The 22,612-nt window shown below is 41.6% G+C and overlaps 1 protein-coding gene across 3 annotated transcripts in view; it reads left to right on the top strand.

The window, feature by feature from the left end:
• Positions 1–22,612, top strand: part of DCAF5 (DDB1 and CUL4 associated factor 5) — a 98,510-nt gene that overhangs the window by 23,985 nt on the left and 51,913 nt on the right. For 2 of the 3 annotated variants that reach the window (XM_045822542.1, XM_045822544.1), the window contains exons 3-5: positions 2,288–2,324; positions 3,165–3,304; positions 5,106–5,235. In XM_045822542.1, coding sequence (XP_045678498.1) covers positions 2,288–2,324; positions 3,165–3,304; positions 5,106–5,235 — 307 coding nt within the window. The remainder of the gene's footprint in view (positions 1–2,287; positions 2,325–3,164; positions 3,305–5,105; positions 5,236–22,612) is intronic. The other variant, XM_045822543.1, reaches the window with a different exon arrangement.

Raw genomic sequence — 22,612 nt, 5'->3', positions numbered from 1 at the left:
CTATTTCATTTTTAAGGATTTTAAAGGTTGTGGCTCAAATCAATCTTAGGACCTATGGATGGCTCCTGTTTGAAAAACGTTGTGTTAGGGTGTAACCGGAGTGGCTTGCGCTCAGGCCAGCCTCTTCGTGACGGCTTCCATCAGCTAACCACACACACTCCTTTCTGACCAGCCAGCTTCTAGTCCTGAGCCGCTCCTCTGAGCTGCAGATTTCCCCACTGAGTGTCTCCCTGTGTGTTCCAGAAGCAGTTTAAATGCAGCCTACCTAAAACCAAGATGATTAGTTCTCCGCCCCTGTGCAAACATTTCCTCTTATTCCCTGGATTCCCTTTCTCAGTTATAATCCCCATTTACTCAATGACTTACGTTGTTAGGGTTAACTTGAAGAATCTGCTGACATTGAAGTATTTTCAACTTACAAAAATGACAGTTTCACATGGTTCAGCCTAATAGAAATCTTGAAGTCATCCTCAAACATGCCTTTCTTTCATGTGCACATTCTGTCAGTCACCAACTAGACTTGAAAACCTCTCATTCCCTCTTTAGTTCCCGTTCTCTTCCCGTACCTGCTGTCCTGATTCAGGTCCTCATCTTTGGCCTGGACTATTGCAGTGTCCTTCTGTCATTTCTGTTACCAGTCTCTAATCCCCCTTTTAATTCATTGCTTATGCATGTTTTCTTTTTAAAATAAAGGGCTTTTTTTTTTCTTTTCTTTTTATTGAATGTATTGGGGTGACATTGGTTAATAAAATCATAGTTTTCAGATATATGATTCTACAATACATCATCTGTATATTGTATCATACGTCACCACCCCAAGTCATGTCTCCTCCGTCACCATTTATCTCCTCTTTACCTTCTCCCTCGCCCCACTCCCCTTCCCCTCTCTTAGTCACCATACTATTATCTGTGTCTATGAGTGTAAAAACAAAGGGTTAACCATGTGAATCTTTTTGACTATAGTGTCCACAGGGTACAGTCTAAACCCTAGTCTACTCTCTGGCCTCATCTCCCTCCCCTTGCATCTCGTACTCTAGTCCACTAAACCACTTGCCATCATAGGTGCCTGTGTACCTTTTGCTCATGCTAGTCCTCATGGGTCATCATTAATTGTCCAGTCCCTACCAATTCCCCTAAGGCTCCCATTGGTAAGAGTTTTGAGTAATTTGAGTTTCTGTTTAAATGTATCCTTTTCCATTAAAACACTCTCCCCTTCTTCCGTGTACTTCATCTTGCTCCTGAAGGAAACAATTATTCCTTTATCTGTGTCCCCATTTTAAGCAGATCTCTATAACAAGACAACTTGTCTTGTTAATTATTTGTGTGGTTAGACTGTGAGTTCCTCAAGGGCTTGGAAGAATCTTTCTTTTCTCACGTCCCCAGCACCTCTCCTGTGCCTGCTACCCAGAAGGCCTTAGTATGGATTTGATTTACTTCGCAAGTACCCACAATAGAGTTTAGAGCCAGGGATCTAAGATGACCTGGGCCACCGCTAATTTTGCTTTCTATTGAAATAACTTTTGGGTGTGCCTTCAGCATAAAATGGAAGTTTTTTACTTTCCGTCTATCATGGTTATGTTATTCTCTTTTGGCTATATAAACTATTTGAAGGTGGGACTACACATAATCATGAATGTAGTATTTTTAGATTTCTTGATGTGATAAAGAAAATGCAAGAGACAAAAATTGTAGATAAAAATTTCTCATTATTTAGAATCACATGGTCATCAAATTTTAATGCTATAAGAGATGACGAGGATGTAAATAGTAGTAAACATTTACTGGGGGCTTATTCAGTGCTTGGTTCTGTTCTCAATGCTTTTTACAAATGTGCTCTTATCCTTACAATACACCTATAAGGTAGGTACAATTGTTGTATCTATTTTGCAGATAAAAAACTGAGGCATAGAAAATTTGCAGGTACTATTCCAGATCTCACAGTTAATGAATGTTTTGTTTAGAAAATAAAGAAAGAAAAAAGCTAGCTCAGATTGATTTGTCCTTGATCATTTACTTTTTCCTTATTGGCCACAGATTTCTTTTTTTAACATTACAATGGGCGATACATTTTGGAAAGTTATGTTATACTTAGTTGTTATTATGTTTTTAAAAGAATGTCCTATCCTTAATTATTTTTTAATATCTTTTTTCTAATTAACTCCTAATTTGTATTAACATTGACTTCGTTCATATTTAATTTTCCCTGAAAACCTTAAAATACTGAACTGTAATGTGGACAGGGATCATTTCCTTGGAGTGATCACGTGTCTTCTATTTTCCCTTACAGGAAACGATGAGCAGGTCATCCTCCATGATGTTGAAAGGTAAATAGATTGTTAGTATGTGAAGGTGATTGACTCTTTTTCATATGAAAAGCAGCCCAAAGTAGTTTTTATTTTTTGAAGAAAAAAAAAATAACATGAAACAAGCTGTCCTTTTCTGAAGAAGATTTCTGTAATAATTTTAAAATAAAATTTTGATTAAAAAGAAAGATATGCAAAGCTGTTATGAAATAAAGCTTTCAGGTGAAAACTTAGAGTTGGAAGGGAAGGAAACATAACAATAATAGGTAAGATTTATGTGCCAGCCCCCATCCTAAGTGCTTTGTATGTGTTAATCAATTTAACCCTTACAGTAAATTCTGTGAGGCAATATGATCTCAATTACAGATGAGGAAACTTAAAGTTGGGTGGTGCCAGGATCTGAACTTAGGCAACCTGGCCTCAGAGCTTTTTATCACCGTGCCAGACTGTCAGCAGGGGCCCCTCTTTCACCCAGCTAGCATCAGACCTGGCTGCTTTAACACTTTTCCTTTTTGTAAATCAAGTGGCACCCCCAGATCTGTACATAAGCACAGGCATTCTGTAGTAAGTGAAAACACAAAACTCATCTGTTGAGTCATTTTTAAATGTGCTCATTTAGTGCAAAAAGCAACCTTACCCTGAAACCTATAAAAAGTCTCTTTAATTGTACATTTATTTTTTCACTTGAAAGTTGAATGCGTACCTTTAAAGGAAATGTAATATCCTTTCAGTTTAGTTAGGTTGCCTTTCTCCTGCAAATCAAGGGGGAACCCTACCCTAGGAACTAGAGGGCTCGGACTCTGCACCGTCTTTGGGTGTGTGTGTGCCTGTGTGCCTCTCTCTCTGCTCTCTGTCTCTCAGCAGTGAGACCTTGGATGTGTTTGCTCATGAAGATGCAGTGTACGGCTTGTCGGTGAGCCCAGTGAATGACAACATTTTTGCCAGCTCCTCAGATGATGGCCGGGTTCTCATCTGGGACATTCGGGAGTCCCCTCATGGAGGTAAGGTCACTGTGCAAAAAGCCATTGGATTGTGTTGAAGGGTTTGATGTCAAGTTCACTGCAGATTCAATTTGTGATCTGAGTAACCTGGGTGGGAGTGAAGTAAACAGAAGAAACTCTCACATAGGGGCACAGATGTGTTTCTGGAGGTCCCACCCTACCCCTAAGTGGTCAGAAGTGAGGCCCCTTGCCAGTCCTTTCTAGCCACCTGTGAATCTCCTCAAACCCTTGTGCCTATAGTAAACACCTCAATAGCTTGGTATTTAGTGGCCCCAAGGAACAGAAGATGTGGTGCCTCATTGTAGAGCTTAGCAAGCAAGAGCCAGCTCTGTGTGTGGTTCTGACATGCACACATTCTTGGTTATTTACAGAGAAGGGGGTGTTATGTACTTTTTTGAATCCTAATTTTAGGCTTGTTTTTTTTTTGCTGAAAGAACCACAGAACCTAACCTTAACTATATGTAAGGAACTTAAAATGACAGCAAATAAACTCTGTTTACGGGGAATTATCTGGGTACGTTCTTCTTCCAAATGTATTCTTTGAGTTTCAAAGTGTAAAATGAAGAGTTGTTTTGTCGAATTTTTCTGAAGTTCTTCAGGAAATGCATTTTTTAGCTCATTTCCTGCAGGGAGATTTCTCTCTATAATTCTGCCTATCTTCAAAGGTTCTTTCCTCCAGTACTACCCTCAGTGCCACCCCTGTCCCCACCCTTGGTGAAGCTTTGTCATGATTATGCCTGTGTACATAGAGTTACTTCCCTGATTGCCTTGTCTGGTAGCATCTGGGCCTTTTTATTATTCTATATTCTAAGCATTTAACATGCTGGGCTGTGCCATTATTGAGGTTCAGGCTATAAGAGAAGCTTGTACTTAGGGTTGGCCAGGTAAGGTAGCTGCAAAGCAACAGCTGTGGTGGAGTCACCACGTGTTTGGCAGGTGAAATTCTCCTTTGTCAGAACCACACGCTGGGTGGAATAACTGAGTCCCACCCCATACAGGCACCTATGAAGTGTCACATATGGAAATTATAGACTGGGGAATGCTTTCTAGTGCTTCTAAACAACTTCCATAGGAGCATGTCCTCCCAGATACAGGTAATTCCTTCCTCACTGGAAGCTAGCTAATATAGTCAAGGGCTGCTGGATTTCTAGGTGAAATTGATTAGGAGCTGGCTAGATGCAGGTTCAAGTGTGAGGTGTCTTTTTTTGTTGTTGTTGTTAAAATATTCCAATACTGGGGATGAAATAATAAAATTCTAGATGGAGACTATTTTCTTTTCAATTTAGGGAACAATATGACCAGAAGGGCAAACTATTATTTTTACTTGGCTTCATTTGTCTTACTGTGTTGCTTTTTCTTCATTAAATTTTTAGGTGGTTCTAATACTTTAATTTCTAAAACTCATACATTTGGATCAAGGTATAATAAGCCTATCAGTAATTAGTCGTGAATTTTTTCAGCTCATGTGGAGTTCAGTTGTACTTACTGTAAAGCAGATTACTTCCTTTTAACAGTGACTGTCTCTGTTTTATCACAAGATCTGAATAGGTGCTCTATGTATTTCTGAATACTATAGCTTAAGGTTTGTTTATATATATTTCAGTTACTTTTTTCTATGTGCGGAAAGCGTGTGCTAGGACTTGCGGGAGCCTTGTGAGTACAGGTGACCAAGGTGGGGTTCCAGCCCGCTGGCATGGTCACTGGAGAGAGTGGTCCTGCTCGTATTCACATTCCTGCTTGTCTGCCTGTCCCTGGCCCAGAGGCGCCCCAAAGGGACTGATAGTAGTTTCTTTCTTCACAGAGCCCTTCTGCCTGGCAAACTACCCGTCAGCCTTCCACAGCGTCATGTTTAACCCTGTGGAGCCCAGGCTGTTGGCCACAGCCAACTCAAAGGAAGGAGTAGGACTCTGGGATATTCGGAAACCTCAGAGGTGAGCTTCTTTATTCATAAGGTGTTAACACTTTTCCCCACCTCAACTGTCAGGTAATGTGATCAGCCAGCAAGAGCTGTGAGAAACTGCTGGCAGCTGATCTCAGTTGGCCATCTCCTCACATGCACTAGTGTCTCTGAAGCCTGGGAAGCTGTGTTTCCGGGACAGGCAGTGTGAGAAGTCATGCTGCTTGCAGAGGAGGAGTCTGGACTCTCAACGAGGTCAATTCTAGGCAAATACATGAATTAGGAGCGAGAGCCTGCCTTCAGCGTCACCTTCTGTCTTCAGCCCCAGGTTTCCCCAGATGCCTGGGAGCTTTTTTTTTTTTTAAATCTATATTACTGGTATGTTTTCTAAATGTTTGTACATTGGTATGGTTCTTTTTCCTGGTATCTAGTCACTATCTCCAAAGGTAACCACAGTTAACAGTTTCTTACGTATCTTTCGGGAACTGTGGGAGGGGCTCTGCCCACAGGCCACCCCCCTGGCCACTATGGATGAGAATAAGTCTACTAAGATATGATCTGCTTGGGGAGGAAAGGTGGCCGATCTCTCAAAGGAAAAGGGCCAAGAGCCTTTTCCTCAATGGGCTTTTATTGGGTTCAGTTTGCACAGGAATACAGGTAAAGCTCATCAATTATTGTCAGGCAGTAAGGATCAAACACTGGATAACATACAACAAACTACAAGGGCTTATTCTGAGTCAGGGTCTGTTAGCTAAGGGACTACAAAACTTTGGGAAACCAACTCATTTCCTGCTTGGACCCTTATCATTTAATTGAGAGCATTCTTAGCAAAGCAGGTTTCACAGGATTTTATGCATTCTTTCTTAGGTCTGATCACCTGGGGAACCCGCCCTTTCCAGCACAGTGCTGCACTGCCCTGTCAGTTTCAGGCTTAAGTCAGGTGGGGGAAGTAAGGCAGCCAAGAGATGAGGAGACTTCTTGAAGACTGAATGAGGACTCAGGCTATGTCAAACCTGAGGGGTGAGGGTCCATCATCCCCTTTTGCTATAGCCCCCCCAAGTCCTTCCCTGGGGGCCCCCCGTGATCATGCCTGTCTTAGATTGTCCCTCCCTTGAGGAATCTTACCTGTCATTGGCTAACTGATCATGCATTGTGGGCCAGGCAGGGTGAAGTAAAATGGGCAGAGGCAGTGCTCCTGCCAGGGAGATAAGCTTTGTCTCCTTAGTGGCTTATGATCCAAAGGTCACTCACTCAGCCTTAGCTATGGGGGGTTACAGCTTCTGAAACGAGGCAGGGCATTTCCCAATAGGGAACATACTTTATTACATGTAATAGCATGTATGTATGTCCTTTAAAAATTTAGACTAAAGGAATCATGCATAATATCCACTGTTCTCAACTTTTAAAAAATTATATATTGGAGTTTTCCTCATATCAGCACTTATAGACCTACTGTTGTTTTTTTTTTTTAATATATTTTAATTTATTTTTAGAGAGAGGGGAAGGGAGAGAGAGAAAGGGAGAGAAACATCCATGTGAGAAAGAGACATCAGTTTGTTGGTTGCCTCTTGTACATGACCTGACCAGGGACTGAACTTGCAACCCAGGCATGTGCTCTGATGGGGGATCCAACCTCGACCTTTCAGTTTGTGGGAATGATGCCCAACCAACTGAGCCACACCGGTCAGGGCCAGACAGAGCAAACTTTTTAAATGGCTACATGATGTTTCATTTATATGATTACACCCAGCAGTCAGGACTTCTTGTTATAGACTGCAGCATTGAACCTGGTTGCCCATCTGTCTTCAACTACCTCTGCAGAAATATCTGTAGGGAGTTGCTGCATCAAAGGGTATATGTTTTCACATGGTTCATAAAAATTGTCCAATTGTCCCACCACCACCAAAGACTAATGATTTATAAGCCCACTAGCTGTGTGTGAGTTCACACATTTCTCCAGACTCTCACCAACAGTTAAACTATTGCTTGTCTTATGGGAGGGAAATATTATCTTGTTTTGGTTACTCCTTCAGTTGTGGGTGAGATTATATGGTTTCTTTGGTACCTCTAGTTTTCAAAGCTCATACTAGGGAAAAGTCATCTAATAAGGCTAATTGGCAGTCTTGACTGATTCCTTTCTTATAAGAGGAAGAGCACAGTACCCTGGAGACCAGCATGGTTTTACCTGTTACTTTCAACTGTTCGGAAGTTCCATGTGATTTTATGGGTAGGAGTCAGAAAAGGGACATGAAATATTCTTGGGGTCCTGTTCTCCATCCACTGATGTTTGGGGATTAAATTACAGATCTTCTCTGTCTGAATTCTTTCAGTACAAGTTGGTCTGGGGGAGGAAGAAAGGGCCCTTTGTCTTTCCCATGCAGGATTCATTATGCTGCGTTCGCAGCACATGATTTGTCTCCTGAACACAGCTGCCTGGAAACTCCAACCCAGATCTTGGGGCACTTCTGAATCTCCTGGGAGGAAAGCTTGGAACTGGGGATACTTGAAGTCTAGGGAAAGATTTCAGGGAATTTGTGAACCCCTTATAATTGCAGGTAAAATGGCGTGTGCTTGTGAATCTGAATGAGCACACATGGCATTCTCCTCACCCCCCAAAGACGGGGAAAGAGAATTTCCTAGGTTCTCATGGAGACCCTTAACCCCCAACAGGATAAGAGTAGTTTGGTGTTCTAAAGATTCTAGATTTAGAGCTTATTGTGGTTTCTTAGCAGGCTAATAGGTGACTTCTAGCTTGTAAGAGGTTGTTCATGTGAGTGAATTCTGGGCCTACTCAAGAGGCCTACTGGCCTCCTAGAATGAATATAATCACCAAGGATCATTAAGGGGGCTTTTTCCTGGCTTAACCTTTGGATTGTCCCGTACTAGAATGGTTTCTCTGACCTACCCCAAGCCTAAGCTGTACTTCCCTCCTTTAGCTTGGTAACCTGTAGAAGTGTGAGCAGGGTTATGTTTTTCTTACTGTTGCTGTGAAATAAGCTGGTTAGAAGGCTGGCTGGTAGAATAAGATGTCAGCTCTAGTAGGGACTTGAGTTAGCATCTGGTCTGATGTCCTTATTGTACTGATCTAGCCCAGCAATGTACTGGAGGCTGAAGAACCTGATGGTTTAGAGTGAAGGATCTGAAGCCATACGTTCTGGGTACAAAATCCAGGTGTGATCTTGAGCGAGTTACCTTAACCTCTCAGTGTTCCATGACAACAAATGATAGCTAACTTTTGTTAAGCATTACTTGCTAGGGATAATGACAATTATATGAATAATTTTATTTAATCCTCATGAGAGCCGTTTGAAGTAGGTTCTGTTATTTCTATTTTAATGATAAGGAAATCAAGGCACAGAGGTAAAATAGAGAGTGTGTATGTGTGTGTGTGTGTGTGTGTGAGTAATATCCCCCACTCTTTTTTAATCATTTAGGATCCCTTTATGTTCTAGTTTTTTTTGATCTGCACCTCCTTGCAACAGAACTTTGTAATAATTCCTCTCAGGTTTTTCCAATACAGACCTGTCCAGCTCTGAAGGTGGTCCATCTCTGAGTCTTTGGACTTTCTGCCTCTAAAAGTTAAACTTCTTTTTACTGTCTCCTGGTCCAGTCCCTTGTCTGCTTGCTAGCTTTTCAAGTTTCTTGATCTTCTAACTCTGGAAACCTGCATGTGCTATTTATCTTGCTGCAAAGCTTCAGAACAGAGATTGTAAACCCGTTGCCTATAGGTCAGAGTCAACCCACAGAGATATTTTGTTTGGCCTACATGATGTAATAGTGTTTGGAAAGTTACACAGAAAAATCACAATTTCTAGTATCTCTTGAAAAAGTGACAAGATTTGTTATCATTGGACCTTTATTTCTTATGTGGCAACAGTCAGCTGAAACCAAGTCATGCATTCCTCTTTAAACCCTAGGGTGTGTTTTGGGTTCCACCACTTAGTGTCTTTTTAAAAACTATTCACCAAGGACATTTTTTTTTTCATTGCTTTCAGAAAGAGAGGAAGGGGGAGAGAGGAGGGGTGGTGAGGGATGGGAGAAAGAGAAATGTCTATGTGAGATACAAGAGTGAAATATCGGTCAGTCGCCTCCTGCATGCACCTGGAACAGGGATCATACTTGCCCAGACTGGGGATTGAACCTGCAACATTTTGGTTGTGGGACAACCCTCCAACCAACTGAGCCACACTGGCCAGGGCCACTCCTTAATGTCTTAATCCAAGTGTGCTTTCTTCATTTACATTACTTGCCGGGCAAAGGTCTGCTTTAGCAATTTCAGTGGTAATGAGTGGGCCATAGGTAGGGAACTTTGAGTGTAAGTGACTGCATAAGAGACAGAACCTCACCTATGCAAATATACATTGCATGTTTGGACAAGGTTTCGCTTATTCATTTAGCTTATCTCTGCTGATGTCTTTTCTTTTACAACCGTCCTCTCCTTTGTCACTGCCAACATCCCCACTACATCTTGTGAGACTGTTGCACTGGCCTCTGAACAGTTTTCAGTACTGAGACCCTTTAACGCCTGAAGTATTAGGAAAAGTGCAGTCCCCCACTGTTACTCTTCTCGTCTCAGACTTTGTGTTCCTGTTTTAGCTGTCTGCTCACGCACCACCTCTCTCCTCATATCTTTTGTCTCTGCCCTTTTCTGTCAGGGACTGCTAGTTCTGTGACAGGTAATGGTGTCTTGCTTTGACAAGAATAGTCAAGAGAGTGGTTGTTTCCTGCTCAATCATAAAACTAGGGCAAACCAGGAATTCCTGTAAAGACTTAACTCATAAGATGACGCCGTTGCATGTTGTGGAAACAACACACGTAAAACGGGGCAATGAGCGCACATTCCTGCTATCAGAGAGAAATTGCTCTTGGGACCTTGCCTGGCTTTGGAGGCCTCTAGGTCCACTGTCCATCCTGTAGAGACTAAATTAAGTGTAGCTCCTTGCCTCTGAACAAGCCAGACCATCTGTGCCACGCTGCATTTAACGGCACATTGCTCATGCCGTTCTGCCTACCAGGAGACAGTAAAAAGAAGTTTAACTTTTAGAGGCAGAAAGTCCAAAGACTCAGAGATGGACCAACTTCAGAGCTGGACAGGTCTGAAAACAGAGCCCGGGGTGTGACCTGAAAGGCTGGAGAAGGCACTTGTGCTCTGGTGTGTATTGGAACTTTAAAGACTTTCTCCAGGCATGGGCCCCTTCCTTTTGGAATGCAAGGTCATTGGGGTGCAGAAAGATTTCTTAAATTACTTAAACAAAATCCCAAAAGTGCTATGTATGGACATTTTTTTGACAAATTAGATTTCATTCAAATTGAGAATTTCTGTTCATCAAAGACACCAGTAAGTAAAAGGTGAGCTAAAGAACAAGCCATAGTCTGGGGGGAAATATTCATGACACATGTATTGAACAAGAATTCATATCCAGAGTATACAAAGAAATTCAAATTGGTAAGTAAGACACAAAACTCAATTTTCTAAATGAGTAGAAATGTCGAATAGGTGCCTCACAAAAGAAGATATCCACATAGTGGAATAAGCACTTGGAAGGTACTCAGAGCTTCATTACTCATGAGGGGAGTACAAATTAAAACCACAATGAAGTATCGCTGTACACCTCGAATGGGGAAAGTCAGAGACTGACAGTACCAGTTGTTGACTAGGGTTTGGAGCAGCCGAAACTCCCATGCACTTTAGGTGAGTGTAAATTGGTACAACCACTTGGGAAAACTGTCTGTCAGTATTGACTAAAGCTACACGTGACTCCATGACCCAGTCTCGCTCTTAGGTATAGCTAAGAGAAATGGGTACATGTTTCTACCAAAGACATGTACAAGAATATTCACAGTTGCTTTATTCATAATAGCCCAAAGCTGGAAACACCACGAATGTCTAACAAAGAAGAAACGGATAAGTAAACCTCCAAAGAGCCACACAGTAGACTATTGCACAGACATGAAAAGAATGAACTACAGAAACACACGTTAACTTGGCTGACTCTCATAGCCATAATGTTGAATGAGAGAAGCCAGACACAAAAGAGCGTGTGGCTCCACCCGTGTGCTGCTGAGGACAGACAGGTTACAGAACTCCAAGTGGTGGCTGCCTCTGGGTAGGGTGTTGGGAAGGCACAGGGAAACTTCCGCGGTTCTGTATCTGTGGTAGTTTCATGAGTGTATACTTCTGCAAAAATTTATTGAGCTATATGCATGCTTAGAATTAGTACACTTTACTACATGTTATATCTTAAAAGTACATTTTTTTTAAGAGCATCCAAGGTCACTTACCTTCAACTGTGTATTTTCCTTCCCTACATTCCAGTTGTTGTGTAGCAGTATCTCCTCTTTAGCGAGTGACTTGAAGGGACAGAAGAGGGAGCGGAGAGTCAGGAGGACCCGGCAGTGTAGATGGTGTTACAGAAAACTGCAGGAGAAAAGCTAGCGGTCATTGGAGTTGGTTGTCAGAACGTTGGGGGTGGGGGGGCATGTCTTCTGCTCAGCCTTCTGGTCCTTTCTTTACCTTTTTCCCCTCACCCAGTTTTACTGCCCATGTGTACATACACAGTACTCAGGCAAGTGTTCCATACACTGCAACCTTTTTAAAAAAGCTTTTTTTCTTCCTAAAACTATGTTTCTTTTTCCTTTTTTTCAATGTCACCACCACTTTTATAATCATCCTGTCTGAAACCCCTTCCGTCCCTCTGTCCCTCTGCTGTGACCAGCCGTGCTCGGTTAGTGCCGAGCCTCTGTTTTCAGTTCTTAACACCCCTGCTCCCCTCAGGCCCGCCCGTCCCGCACTGGCTTCGTACCTCCCCTCTCGCTTCCGGCACACGGCGCGTGTCCTTAAACATCACTTGTGCTCTTTTTACCCAGGAGCTCTGGTGGCTTCTCGTTATCTTTGTCCACGGTCGTGTCCACGTTAGGTGGGGTGCTCCAAGAAAATGTGTTTTTGGAGTGACCGTATTATGACTTACTTAAATGGATAAAATACTGTATTAAAGCTCCTTAAGCAAGCAGTCTGCCCCTTCTCTGCTGCCAGTGTCCCATCTTTTATTCCTCCTCCACATATGAGCACATAAAGGAGAATTTCTCCCCTTTTTCTTGATTTTTCTTTGTCTATTCATGTCCTAGTCACCCCTCAAGTTCCAAGATCAAATGGTAGCCCATCAGGGAAAACACCCTTGTTACATGTTCTTAAAGCTTCTTCCTTGACTCACTGTGTCCTTAGCGCCTAGCACAATTTTGGCACAGAGTATGTGTTGAATGAAGCTTTCCCTTACTTCTAGAGCAGGGGTGTCAAACTCATTTTCACTGGGGGCCACATCAGCCTCGTAGTTGCCTTCAAAGGGCCGAATGTAATTTTAGGATGGTATAAATGTAACCTCTTAACAGTTAAATGAGAGCTTGGCTCTGCCACCAGCTAGAAACAAGGTGCCAGGCCGGATAAAACAAGGTGGAGGGCTGGGTTCATCCCCTGGGCCTTGTGTTTGCCACCTGTGTTCTAGAGGAAGGGATTGCTCTATTTAGAGCCTCTTTAAAGGACTCAGTCTGTGACATTCACGTTGCATGTCTCTGTCACTGCTTTTCCCATCAGTGGTTATCTTTAATATGACTCTGTCTTGTATCCAGCTATGTCAGTGTTATGTCCTTGATTTCTTTCCCAGTGCCCAGGGATTGCTTCTTAGAAAGGAGGCACTTGTCCTAGTTTTTCTGTGTGTTTCTTTTAATTGATTTTTAGGCAGAGGAAAAGAAAGGAAGAGAAAAACATTAATTTGTTGTTCCACCTAATGATGTACTCATTAGTTGATTTTTTAAAAAAAGATTTTATTTATTTATTTTTGGAGAGAGAGAAAGGGAGAAAGAGGAGAGAAACATCAATGTGTGGTTGCCTCTTGATGCCCCCCCACTAGGGCCCTGGCCCACGACCCAGGCATGTGCCCTGACTGGGAATCGAACTGGTGACCCCCCCTTCCCCAACCCCTGTTCACAGGCCAGCGCTCAATCCACTGAGCCACACCAGCCAGGGCTCATTAGTTGATTCTTGTATGTACCCTGACCAGGGATTGAACCCGCAACCTTGGCGTATCGAGAAAATGCTCTAACCAACTGAATACCTGACCAGGACTTTCTGTGGATTTTTAAAGACAGGGCCATGTTTTATTAATCTTCAATTTCTAGTACCTAGCATAGTACTTAGAATGTTGTGGACTCTTAGTAAATATTGAATGAATGCAGTGTTCTACTCATTCCAAAATAGTCTATATTTTCAAAACTACCTTTCTGTAATGTTTTGTGGACCTATAATTCCCTTGTGTAATGGCATGGATCAAAATGTCTGTAAGGAATAAATCTCTGGAGTTGGTTATAAGGGTTCTTGCTGGACTTTAAAAGCTTTGGATTAGAGTTAGTATGCAGGGGAACCAGGGATTCTGACAAAGTTGCTTTCTAGCTTTTGGGCCACAAGGTGGAGCTCTACAATCAGCTTTGTCCACTGGAATTCAGCAGGGCTTCTGTTACCAGAATCACTTGGGGTAGCCCTGGCCAGTGTGGCTTGGTTGGTTGAAAAATCACAGGTTCTCTCCCTGTTTGGGGCACTTGTCTAGGTTGTGGGTTTGGTACAAGAGCAACTGATGGATGTTTCTTTTTCACACGGATATTTCTCCCTCATATCAGTGTTTCTTCTCTCTCCTTCCCTTCCCCTCTCTCTAAAATTGATGGACATTTCCTCAGGTGAAGATAAAAATAAAAAATATTTATATTTAAAAAATTGTAGAGTTAAAAAAAACACAAAACAAAATAAGAATCACCTAGGGAACTTGGTAAAGTGCTCCTTCCTGGAGCGTAGACCCAGAGGTGGAATTGTTGATCTGGGTTGGTGGGTCCTGTGAATCTGCCATTTTAAAACAGATACCTAGGTGATTTAGCAACTTTGCTTATCCTGCAGGATGGAAGCTGTGGTTACCCAGAGGTCCTTGTTGAAGTTGCTGCTGTGTTTATTCAAACCCAGGGTCTTTGACTTTGAGACTGTAGTTTCCCTGTGTCCATTCCTTCTCATCAAGCTGAAATATGCCTTTTATAATCAGAGACTTAGCTTTGGACCAGAGCATCTGGGGAATGTCTGGTGTGTGGGTAGGAGTTGCGGAAGCATGTACTTACCCTTCCTTTAAAATTCCCCAAGTCTTGTTACTCAGAAGGAGGTGATATCAAGTCCCTAAATCAAGTGGACTTTGTTACTTTAAAATCATATCTTTTAGCCCTGACTAGTGTGGCTCAGTGGATTGAGCGCTGGCCTGCAATCCAAAGGGTCACCAGTTCAATTCCCAGTCAGGGCACATGCCTGGGTTGTGGGCCAGGTCCCTGATTGGAGGCTTGTGAGAGGCAACCAATCGATGTACCACTCACACATTGATGTTTCTCTCCCTATCTTTCTCCTTCCCTTCCCATCTCTCTAAAAATAAATAAAATCTTTGTTTAAACAGGTCATCTTTTTAAAAAATCTTTTTGTGGCAAAAAACTTCATATATATATATTAATGTAAAATAAGGAAATAAACTCTACTATAGTTATCATCCACTATTAAATTATCATAATTCCAATTATTAAATTACCATTCAATAATTAATCCATAAAATCATTTATTTCTCATCTGTGACCTCCCCAATTATTTTAAGTCAATTTCCATATACTATATTATTTCCTCTGTAAATACTTTAATATGTATCTCTAAAAGTAATTATTTTTTAGTTGAGGTCAAATTTGTGTAACATAAATTATCATTTTAAAGTAGCAGTGCACTCACAGTGCTGTGAAACTACTGCCTCTAGCTAGTTTCAAAACATTTTCGTCACCCCAAAATAAAACCTTTGTTCATTTAGCAGCTACTCCCCAGGATACTTCTCCCCACTCCTTGCCTGGCTCCTTGCTGTCGTCGATCTGTTTCTGTGGATTTATTTGCCTGTTCTGTACATTTCGTACATCACGTGAGCCTCTGCCAGGCTTCTTTTACTCAGTGTAATGCTTTGGAGATTTGTGCACGTGGCGGCATGTATCAGTACCTCATTCCCTTTCGTGGCTGAATCACTGTCTGTTATTTGGCTATGCCACATTTTGTTTATCTTTCCCCCACTGATAAATATTTGAGTTGTTTCCACCTTTAAATAACATTACTGTTAACATTCATGAATGAGTATTTGCTTGAGTACCTGTTTTCAGTTCTGTTTGGTCTATAGCTAGGGGTGGAATTGATGCATCATACGGTAATCCTATGTCAAACTTTGTGAGAGACTGCCAAATTAATTTCCATGAGAAGATAATTCTTTTTATCTTTTCTTTTTAAGTTATATTTTATTATTTATGCTATTGCAGTTGTTGCAATTTTTCCCCTTTGTCCACCTCCACCCAGCCCCCTGCAGCTCCCTCAGGCAGTCCCTACGTTTTGTCCATGTCCATGGGTCTTGCGTGTATGTTCTTTGGCCTCTCCCTTCACCTTTCATCTGGTTTCCTCCTTGTTCCCCGCCTCCAGCAGCTGTCAGTCTGTTCCATGTATCTGTGCCTCTGTTTCTGTTTTGCTCGTTAGTTTATTTTGTTCATTAGGTTCCACATAAAATAATTTTTTAGAAAAATATAACTACAACATTATTATCACGCCTAAAATTAACAATAATTCTTTGACATTTCACATTTAATTAGTGTTTAAATTTTCTTAATTGCCTCATGAATGAACTACTTCTAATGAATCAGGATTTAAATAAGGTCCATACAAAGCAATTAGCTGATGCTGCTTCTCAGGCTCCTTGAATCTACAGGTACTCCTGCCTCTCACTTTTTTTTCTTGCAATTTATTTGTTAAACAAACTGGATTATTTATCTTATGGAATTTTCCACAGTTTAGATTATATCGGTTGCACTCTTACACTGTCTGAGCATGCTCTCTCTGACTCCCGTTTTGTTCGTAAGTTAGCATTGGATCTAGGGGCTTGAGCAGATTCAGGTTTGACTTCCTTGGGGCAGCGGGCAGGTTACAAAAATTTTCATGCGCAGTGTTGTGTACATACATAAGGAGGCTAAGAACAATCTAGTTTTGTCTCCTTTTGTTTTAAAATACATTGATTGACTCTTAGTTTCACTGTTTTAAAATACAAGCAATGCTGATAAAGACATGGAGAAATTGGATCACTCAAACTTTGCTGGCGGAACATTATTAATAGTTCAGCCACTCTGGAGAAATAGTTTGGTAGTGCCTTTATACATTAAAGCTGAACTTAAGCACCCTGGCCAGGTGACTCAGTTGGTTGGACCATCATCCCATACACTAAAATGTTGCAGGTTCAATCCGCAGTCAGGGCACATACCTAGGTTGCGGATTTGATTCCTGGTTGGGGCTCATGGGAAGCATCCCACCAATGTTTCTCTCTACCCACCTCACCACCCTGTTCCTCTCTCTTTAAAATCAGTTTTTAAAAGATATTCTCTGGTGATGAATTTACCATATGACCCAGCAATTGCACTCTTAGGCATTTATATAAGAGATAAAAACTTATTTTCATGTAGAAACTTGCACATCATTGTTTATAGTAGCTTTATTGAAAATAGCTAAAAGCTGGAAACCACCCACATGTCTTTCAATGGGTAAATAGTTTTTAAAAACTGGTACATTTCTATCATAGGATACTACTTAGCAATAAAAATCACTGAGCTGTTGATATGTGCAACAATTTGGATGAGCCTTAGGGAATTATGTTGTGTGAATAAGCTAATCTCAAAATAATGCATATTGCGTGGTTTCATTTACTTAACATTTATGGAATAATATAATGGTAAAAATGGAGAATAGATGAGTGGTTGCTAGGTGTTAGGGATAGGAGTAGAGGGTGGATGTGGCTGCATGAGGGAGTCTTGGTGTGATGGTACAGATGAGTGTCTTAATTATGATGGTGGTTGCAGGCAGCTCTACACATGATGCAGTCCCATAGGGCCAACATGCACAAACTAGTGCATTGTGACTGGTTTTGATGTAAACTGTGGTTATGCAAGGTGGTAACATTGGAGGAGGCTAGGTAAAGGTGCAAAGGACCTACTTGTACATTTCTTTGCAGCTTCCTCTGAATCTAGAATTATTTCAAAATAAAAAGCTAAAAAATACATGTTCTCTTTTTAAAACTGTTGATAAGGCTAAAGTCCCTCCACCTGCCTCTTCCAGTTCTCATGCCCTACCCCTTCCCCTGCAGGTGGTGAGTGTTAGGAGTTCATAGCATATGCTTCCAGAGCTGCTGCTTTGATTTTATGTGCCTATACATGTACCCACAGAAAGTATATGGCGTTTCTCTATGCATGTGTGTTTCTCACACAAATACTGTAGAACTCTACAGTTATTCTACAACTCGACTTTTTACTCATCATTATGTGTTGAGAATTTATCCATATATTAACCTACCCATATTTATTTCGTTTCTTTGGCCAGGTAAGAACTTTAGTCAATTCTCTGATTCTCTCTGTTAAGAGCCAGCTTAGATTTTTCTTCTAGAAAGACATGACCACTCCCACTCCTGTCTCCCAGGTGGAGGTATTCTTTCTGTGTCTCTCACAGAACACGTCCCCCTGTTAGAAACACTGTTCATGTAATAGAAGGACACTGACAGCTTTCTCGTCTCCTTAGTCATGATGGTTTCTTCCTCTTCATCTTTGAGTCCGTGTGCCTAGCACCATACCTAGCAGAGTTAGCAGGTAGTCAGTAAGTGTTTCTTCATTAAATGCCTGCATGGGTGAATGAGTTGCTGAACTACAGGGAGTTGTGTGAAGTGAATGACTTGAGTCCTTCCAGCCCGGACGCATTGTCATCTGATGCTCTTCTCGTTGCCGGGTGGAATAATCCATCTCCACAGTGTGTTCTGTCACACCTTGTTGAACCAAGGAGCAGAAAAACTGCTGGTCCTGTTTCTGCTGCTCATCTGTTGTGTAGTCAGGGCCAAGTTGTATAATGTGTCATCTGTGGTCTCTTGCATTATGAGGTGAGAATGATGTCACCCCTACTCTCTGCCTCATGGGGTCATTGTACGCGTTAGATAACACAGTGTACACACAAGCACTTTGGAAATAAATTTAATGAAGACCTTGTTGCTTCTTCCAGGATACCTATAGTGACATAATTCCTTCAGTGAAGTCATAACTTGAACTTTTTATTTTGCAATCACAGGTTTGACCACTTATATTCTAACTGTTGTTAGTCACATATTTTAGATAGGGACTTTTTGTACATTCTCAATACTCTTGGCTTCTTTTACCCATGAATTTACCCTTGTTTGGAAGATTTTCCGAGAATGTTGCTAATGTTTCTGGATTCTGCATAAAATACTTTGTATTTTGAATCTTTTTTTTTTTTTTTGTAATAATACAACTTTGCCATTTATCTATGGGTGCTTTGGAAGTGAGATGGTAGATCAAACTAAGTGTAGTTTCAGACCTAACCTGGTGACTGTGTCCATTGCTAATCAAGGCCTGTCTGGTACTTAAAAACCTATCAAAGGACGGGTATTACTTGCCCTCATTGAGGAGGATGGTGAGGAACACTGACATTTTCAGAGTCCTTTGAAAATTTTGATTTGACTATCATTATGTGAATATAAAGTAATGATTTAATTTCAAATTTAGCATCTGCACCAGAATTCTGGGGGCAAGATATGTTATTTCAGGTTTCCATTAAGCAGGTCTTTAAATTCCCTAGTCTTGCTCTTTTCTCAAAGCTCTCATTTGTGGTCCCAGTTAAAGGGGGAGTATGTATGAAATGGCTTTTTAAAATAACAGGGTTTTTTTCTGATTATAGGAGAAGTTCATGTTCATCATGGAAAAACTTGGAAAATAAAATGAAAGATATTTAAAAAATACCTAAACCCTATTCTCTGAATAATATATCTTCTTGTGGGTCTCACTACATTCATCAGCCCGAATGTTTCACACTATTTCCTTTTAAACATAATTGGGTAGGGCGTGTATTCAAAACCTAGGAAATTCACAGGTCGCTTTTAAGCATCCTGTTTCCCAAACTCTTCCTTCTTAGTGGCTGCTTATTAGCAAGTAGATGAATTTAACTCACTTGAAGGGTGTACAGCAGTGTCACATGAAGAGGTGGAGGCCTGGGTGGTCACTGACAAATCGTTTCACTTTCTGAGCCATGGTTCTTTGCCTGTGGAAGAGGACGCTGACTGGATCTCCACGCCTCCTGCTATTCTCTGATTTTATGCTGCTCTGCCTCTCAGGACTGGGTGTTGTGGGCAGGCCGCTGTCTGAAGCCATGAGAACCTTGGTGGAGCCTGTTTGTTTGTTTGTTTGTTTGTTTGTTTGATTTGCTTTTTAAATGTTCTATGTCAGGGTATTTCAAACTGCTGCTCATGATCATTAATTCAACAGCTATTTACTGAATTCCTGTTATGTGTCTAGCACTGTTTAAGCACTTGGGATACACAGGGGAAAGATACACAGGTTTATAGTCTAGTGAGAGAGGAAAAAGAAGAAATAAAATAAGATACCTACAAATGTGTGATATGTAAGGTGGTGACTCATGCAGTAGAGAAAAATAAAGCAGGCAAGGGAGACAGGGGTATTGGGGAAATTTGCATTTTTGCAAAGGGTGTCAGAAATTAAGAGGTAAGTGCTCATATCTGGGGAGGAACATCTGGGCTGCAGACATCTGTAAGTACAAAGGCCCTGAAGGAGAAGCATACCTGACCTGTTCTTGGGACAGCAGGGAGGTGTCGTGTCATTGAAGCAGAGTAGGGTAAGCTCTGGGAGGCAGAGTCAAAGACACGAGGGATAAGAATAGGGAGGGGCTATCTGAGGCCTTATTGACATTGTAAGGAATTTGGTTTTCACTCTGGTTGAAATGAGGGAGCCACTGGAGGATTTTCAACAGAGTAATGATGTGGTCTCACTGTGGTTCATCATCCCTCAGCTGTTTTGTTCAGGATAAACTGAAGCATGGGTCCAGCGGGGGGAGAAGCAAGGAAACAAGGTAGGAAGCTCTTTCAGTGATCCAGTGGGTTATGAAATCAACCTAGATGTCACAAGAATTTATTATATAACAAATACAGAATAGAAAATCAATGCATTGCTTATAGTAGGTGGTAAATATTGTTTAATAAATTTGTGCTAGATAAGTGTGGGTATATTGAGATGAAGTATAAAATGGATTACTATAGAAACATTTGAGAGGCATTATTTGAAGATATTTATTTACCGCCAGCTAGAGGTGACTTTGGTTTTTGGACGCACGCTCAGTGAGTGGCTCCCGTATGAAACAGGCTGTCTTCCTTATATATAATCGCGTCTCATTGGTCTGCAGTTTGGCCTTCTCTGCCTGTTCCTTTATGTCCCCTCCTCTCTTGTTTTTGTATGAGAGAAGGTACCAAATGGTGATTTTTGTTTTTAGAACCTCTTCTGCTTGGGAATTTTTCCAGAGTTTGCCTCTTTCTTTAACATTTCTCTGGCTTTGTGACCCTGTACCCGAATAGTGAGCACACACAGCCCAGTTTCTTCCCCTTGTATCAGGGACTGTTTATCTGCATATATGCTCTCCCGCCCCCCCCCCCCACAGCCCCCACTTCTTCTGCAGTGTTCACTGTTGTTGTAGTAACTGGCCTCTCCCTCTTTCCTCTCGCTTTTTTGTTCCTCCTGCCCAGCATTACTCATTGTGCTTTCCCTCCCCAGTTTTATACACTCCGATATGAGGACTGATGCTGTGTAACCATCTCTCAGAAGGTGGAAACAGCAATAATTTTAAGATGAAGGTTTAAGTGGCTGCTTATGAAACTTCTGTTTTGTGCAGCTTGGGGTAAAGGGGTGTTTTGAATGTGCCAGTCCATCTTGATTAACTAAGTCGACTAAATGTTGAGTTCCTAACATCTGTGGAAAATTCATATGCGTTCTGAAACAAATCTCTTATGGCATGGCCTCTTAATTCATTTTGAAATTTCAGTTAGTTCTGCATGACTTTTGGTATCTTTGGGGCAAAATAAAAAACTTGGACCCTTGGTCTTCAACTCTGGGCATGTCCCTGTTCTGGAAGGTGACATGCCTATCATCCGTGTTTGCTTTGTGGTGGGACTGGATATGCCATTTGGTTACCTAAAGATCTCTTTTTCAGAAATTTAATCAAGGCCTCTGCTGACTCGCTCACACTAAATTTCTGCATGTTTCGAAAAGGGAAGGAAATGTTACCATGTACACTGAACTTGTGTCTGTATTTCAATCCAGAGAGCCTTGGCAGTGAATCGTGTTCTAGGGAAAGCACGTTTGTTCAGTCACAGATCACGATGTGTCTTTTTCACGGTGGTTGTCTAACAGTTCTGGTTTCCTCTAGAGAAGTGTCTAAATCCTGGAACTGAGGAGTGTATTGGGCGGGGGGGGAGGGGGGGGAAGAGCCCAGTTTCTTCTTCCTACTCGTATAAAAGTAGTGGTTAAGAGATTATTGGGACCCTGGACACACTTGAATGGAACTGGTGTGGGCTGAGACCCCCTGAACTTGTACTTTTTACCTGATTCTAGTGAAATCTAGGATTTCTCCTTCTATGCGTTGTGTTCTAGGAAGCACAAATTGATTGATATGCCTTATAGGTCATCTTGCCCTAAAGTAGAAGCTGGAGAGGAGAGGTTTTCCCCCTCCCGTAGACCTCAGTTTTGCCTCTCTGGTTGTATGATGCCAACTCTGACGTCTGTGATCTGGAATAGCAATGCCGTGTCTTCGAGCATTTCACAGGTCTTAATGAAACTTTCACATAGAAGTGAGGGGAAGTACATGCCAGTGGGCTTTGGGGAACCTTATTAGCACCATCAGATGAATATTACTTAACCATGGGTTTATTCAATCTAGGTTTGTGGAGCCTGATCTGGGAACATTTATGGATGTTCTGCCTTGTTCTGCTGGACAGAACACTCCCAGTCACTTTCCTTGGAAAGAGCTTCAGCTTGTTTCTCTTCTGTTTCAAGCCCTTAGCCTTGGCCAGTACTCTTTAAAATGATCTATTTACCCAATTGAGTATTGGGAATGGAGGGGTCAGAAACCAGGAAACCACACCGGTGAAGAATACCTTTCTGATATTCCAAGTTTTCTTGCTTTTCATCCTGGGTCTTTTGCATGCCGACCCTTGGATCATCTCCCACCCCATTCTTACTACATTTTATGAAAAATCCTTGGTCGAAGATAGGTTGGGAATAGATTTATTGCTCTGATTTTTTTATAGGTTTATTTTGACTGATCTCATTTTAACTTATTGCTAGTCATTTCAAGATGCTGCTCATCTCATTTGGGTGTGTAATGATGGCCATTTCTCTGAAGGAGTGGAGATAGTGGCATCTCCATTAGCAAGATCAGAGCCCAGAAAGCAAGTTAGGATTGAGTCACTCACGTTACATCCAAGTGTCCTCAG

Source organism: Phyllostomus hastatus, unplaced genomic scaffold (genome assembly GCF_019186645.2).
Source record: "Phyllostomus hastatus isolate PE091 unplaced genomic scaffold, TTU_PhHast_1.1 phas_scaffold_501, whole genome shotgun sequence".
Taxonomy (NCBI): domain Eukaryota; kingdom Metazoa; phylum Chordata; class Mammalia; order Chiroptera; family Phyllostomidae; genus Phyllostomus; species Phyllostomus hastatus.
The sequence above is the reverse complement of the archived record's forward strand: the minus strand, read 5'-3'. Positions and strand labels throughout refer to the sequence as shown.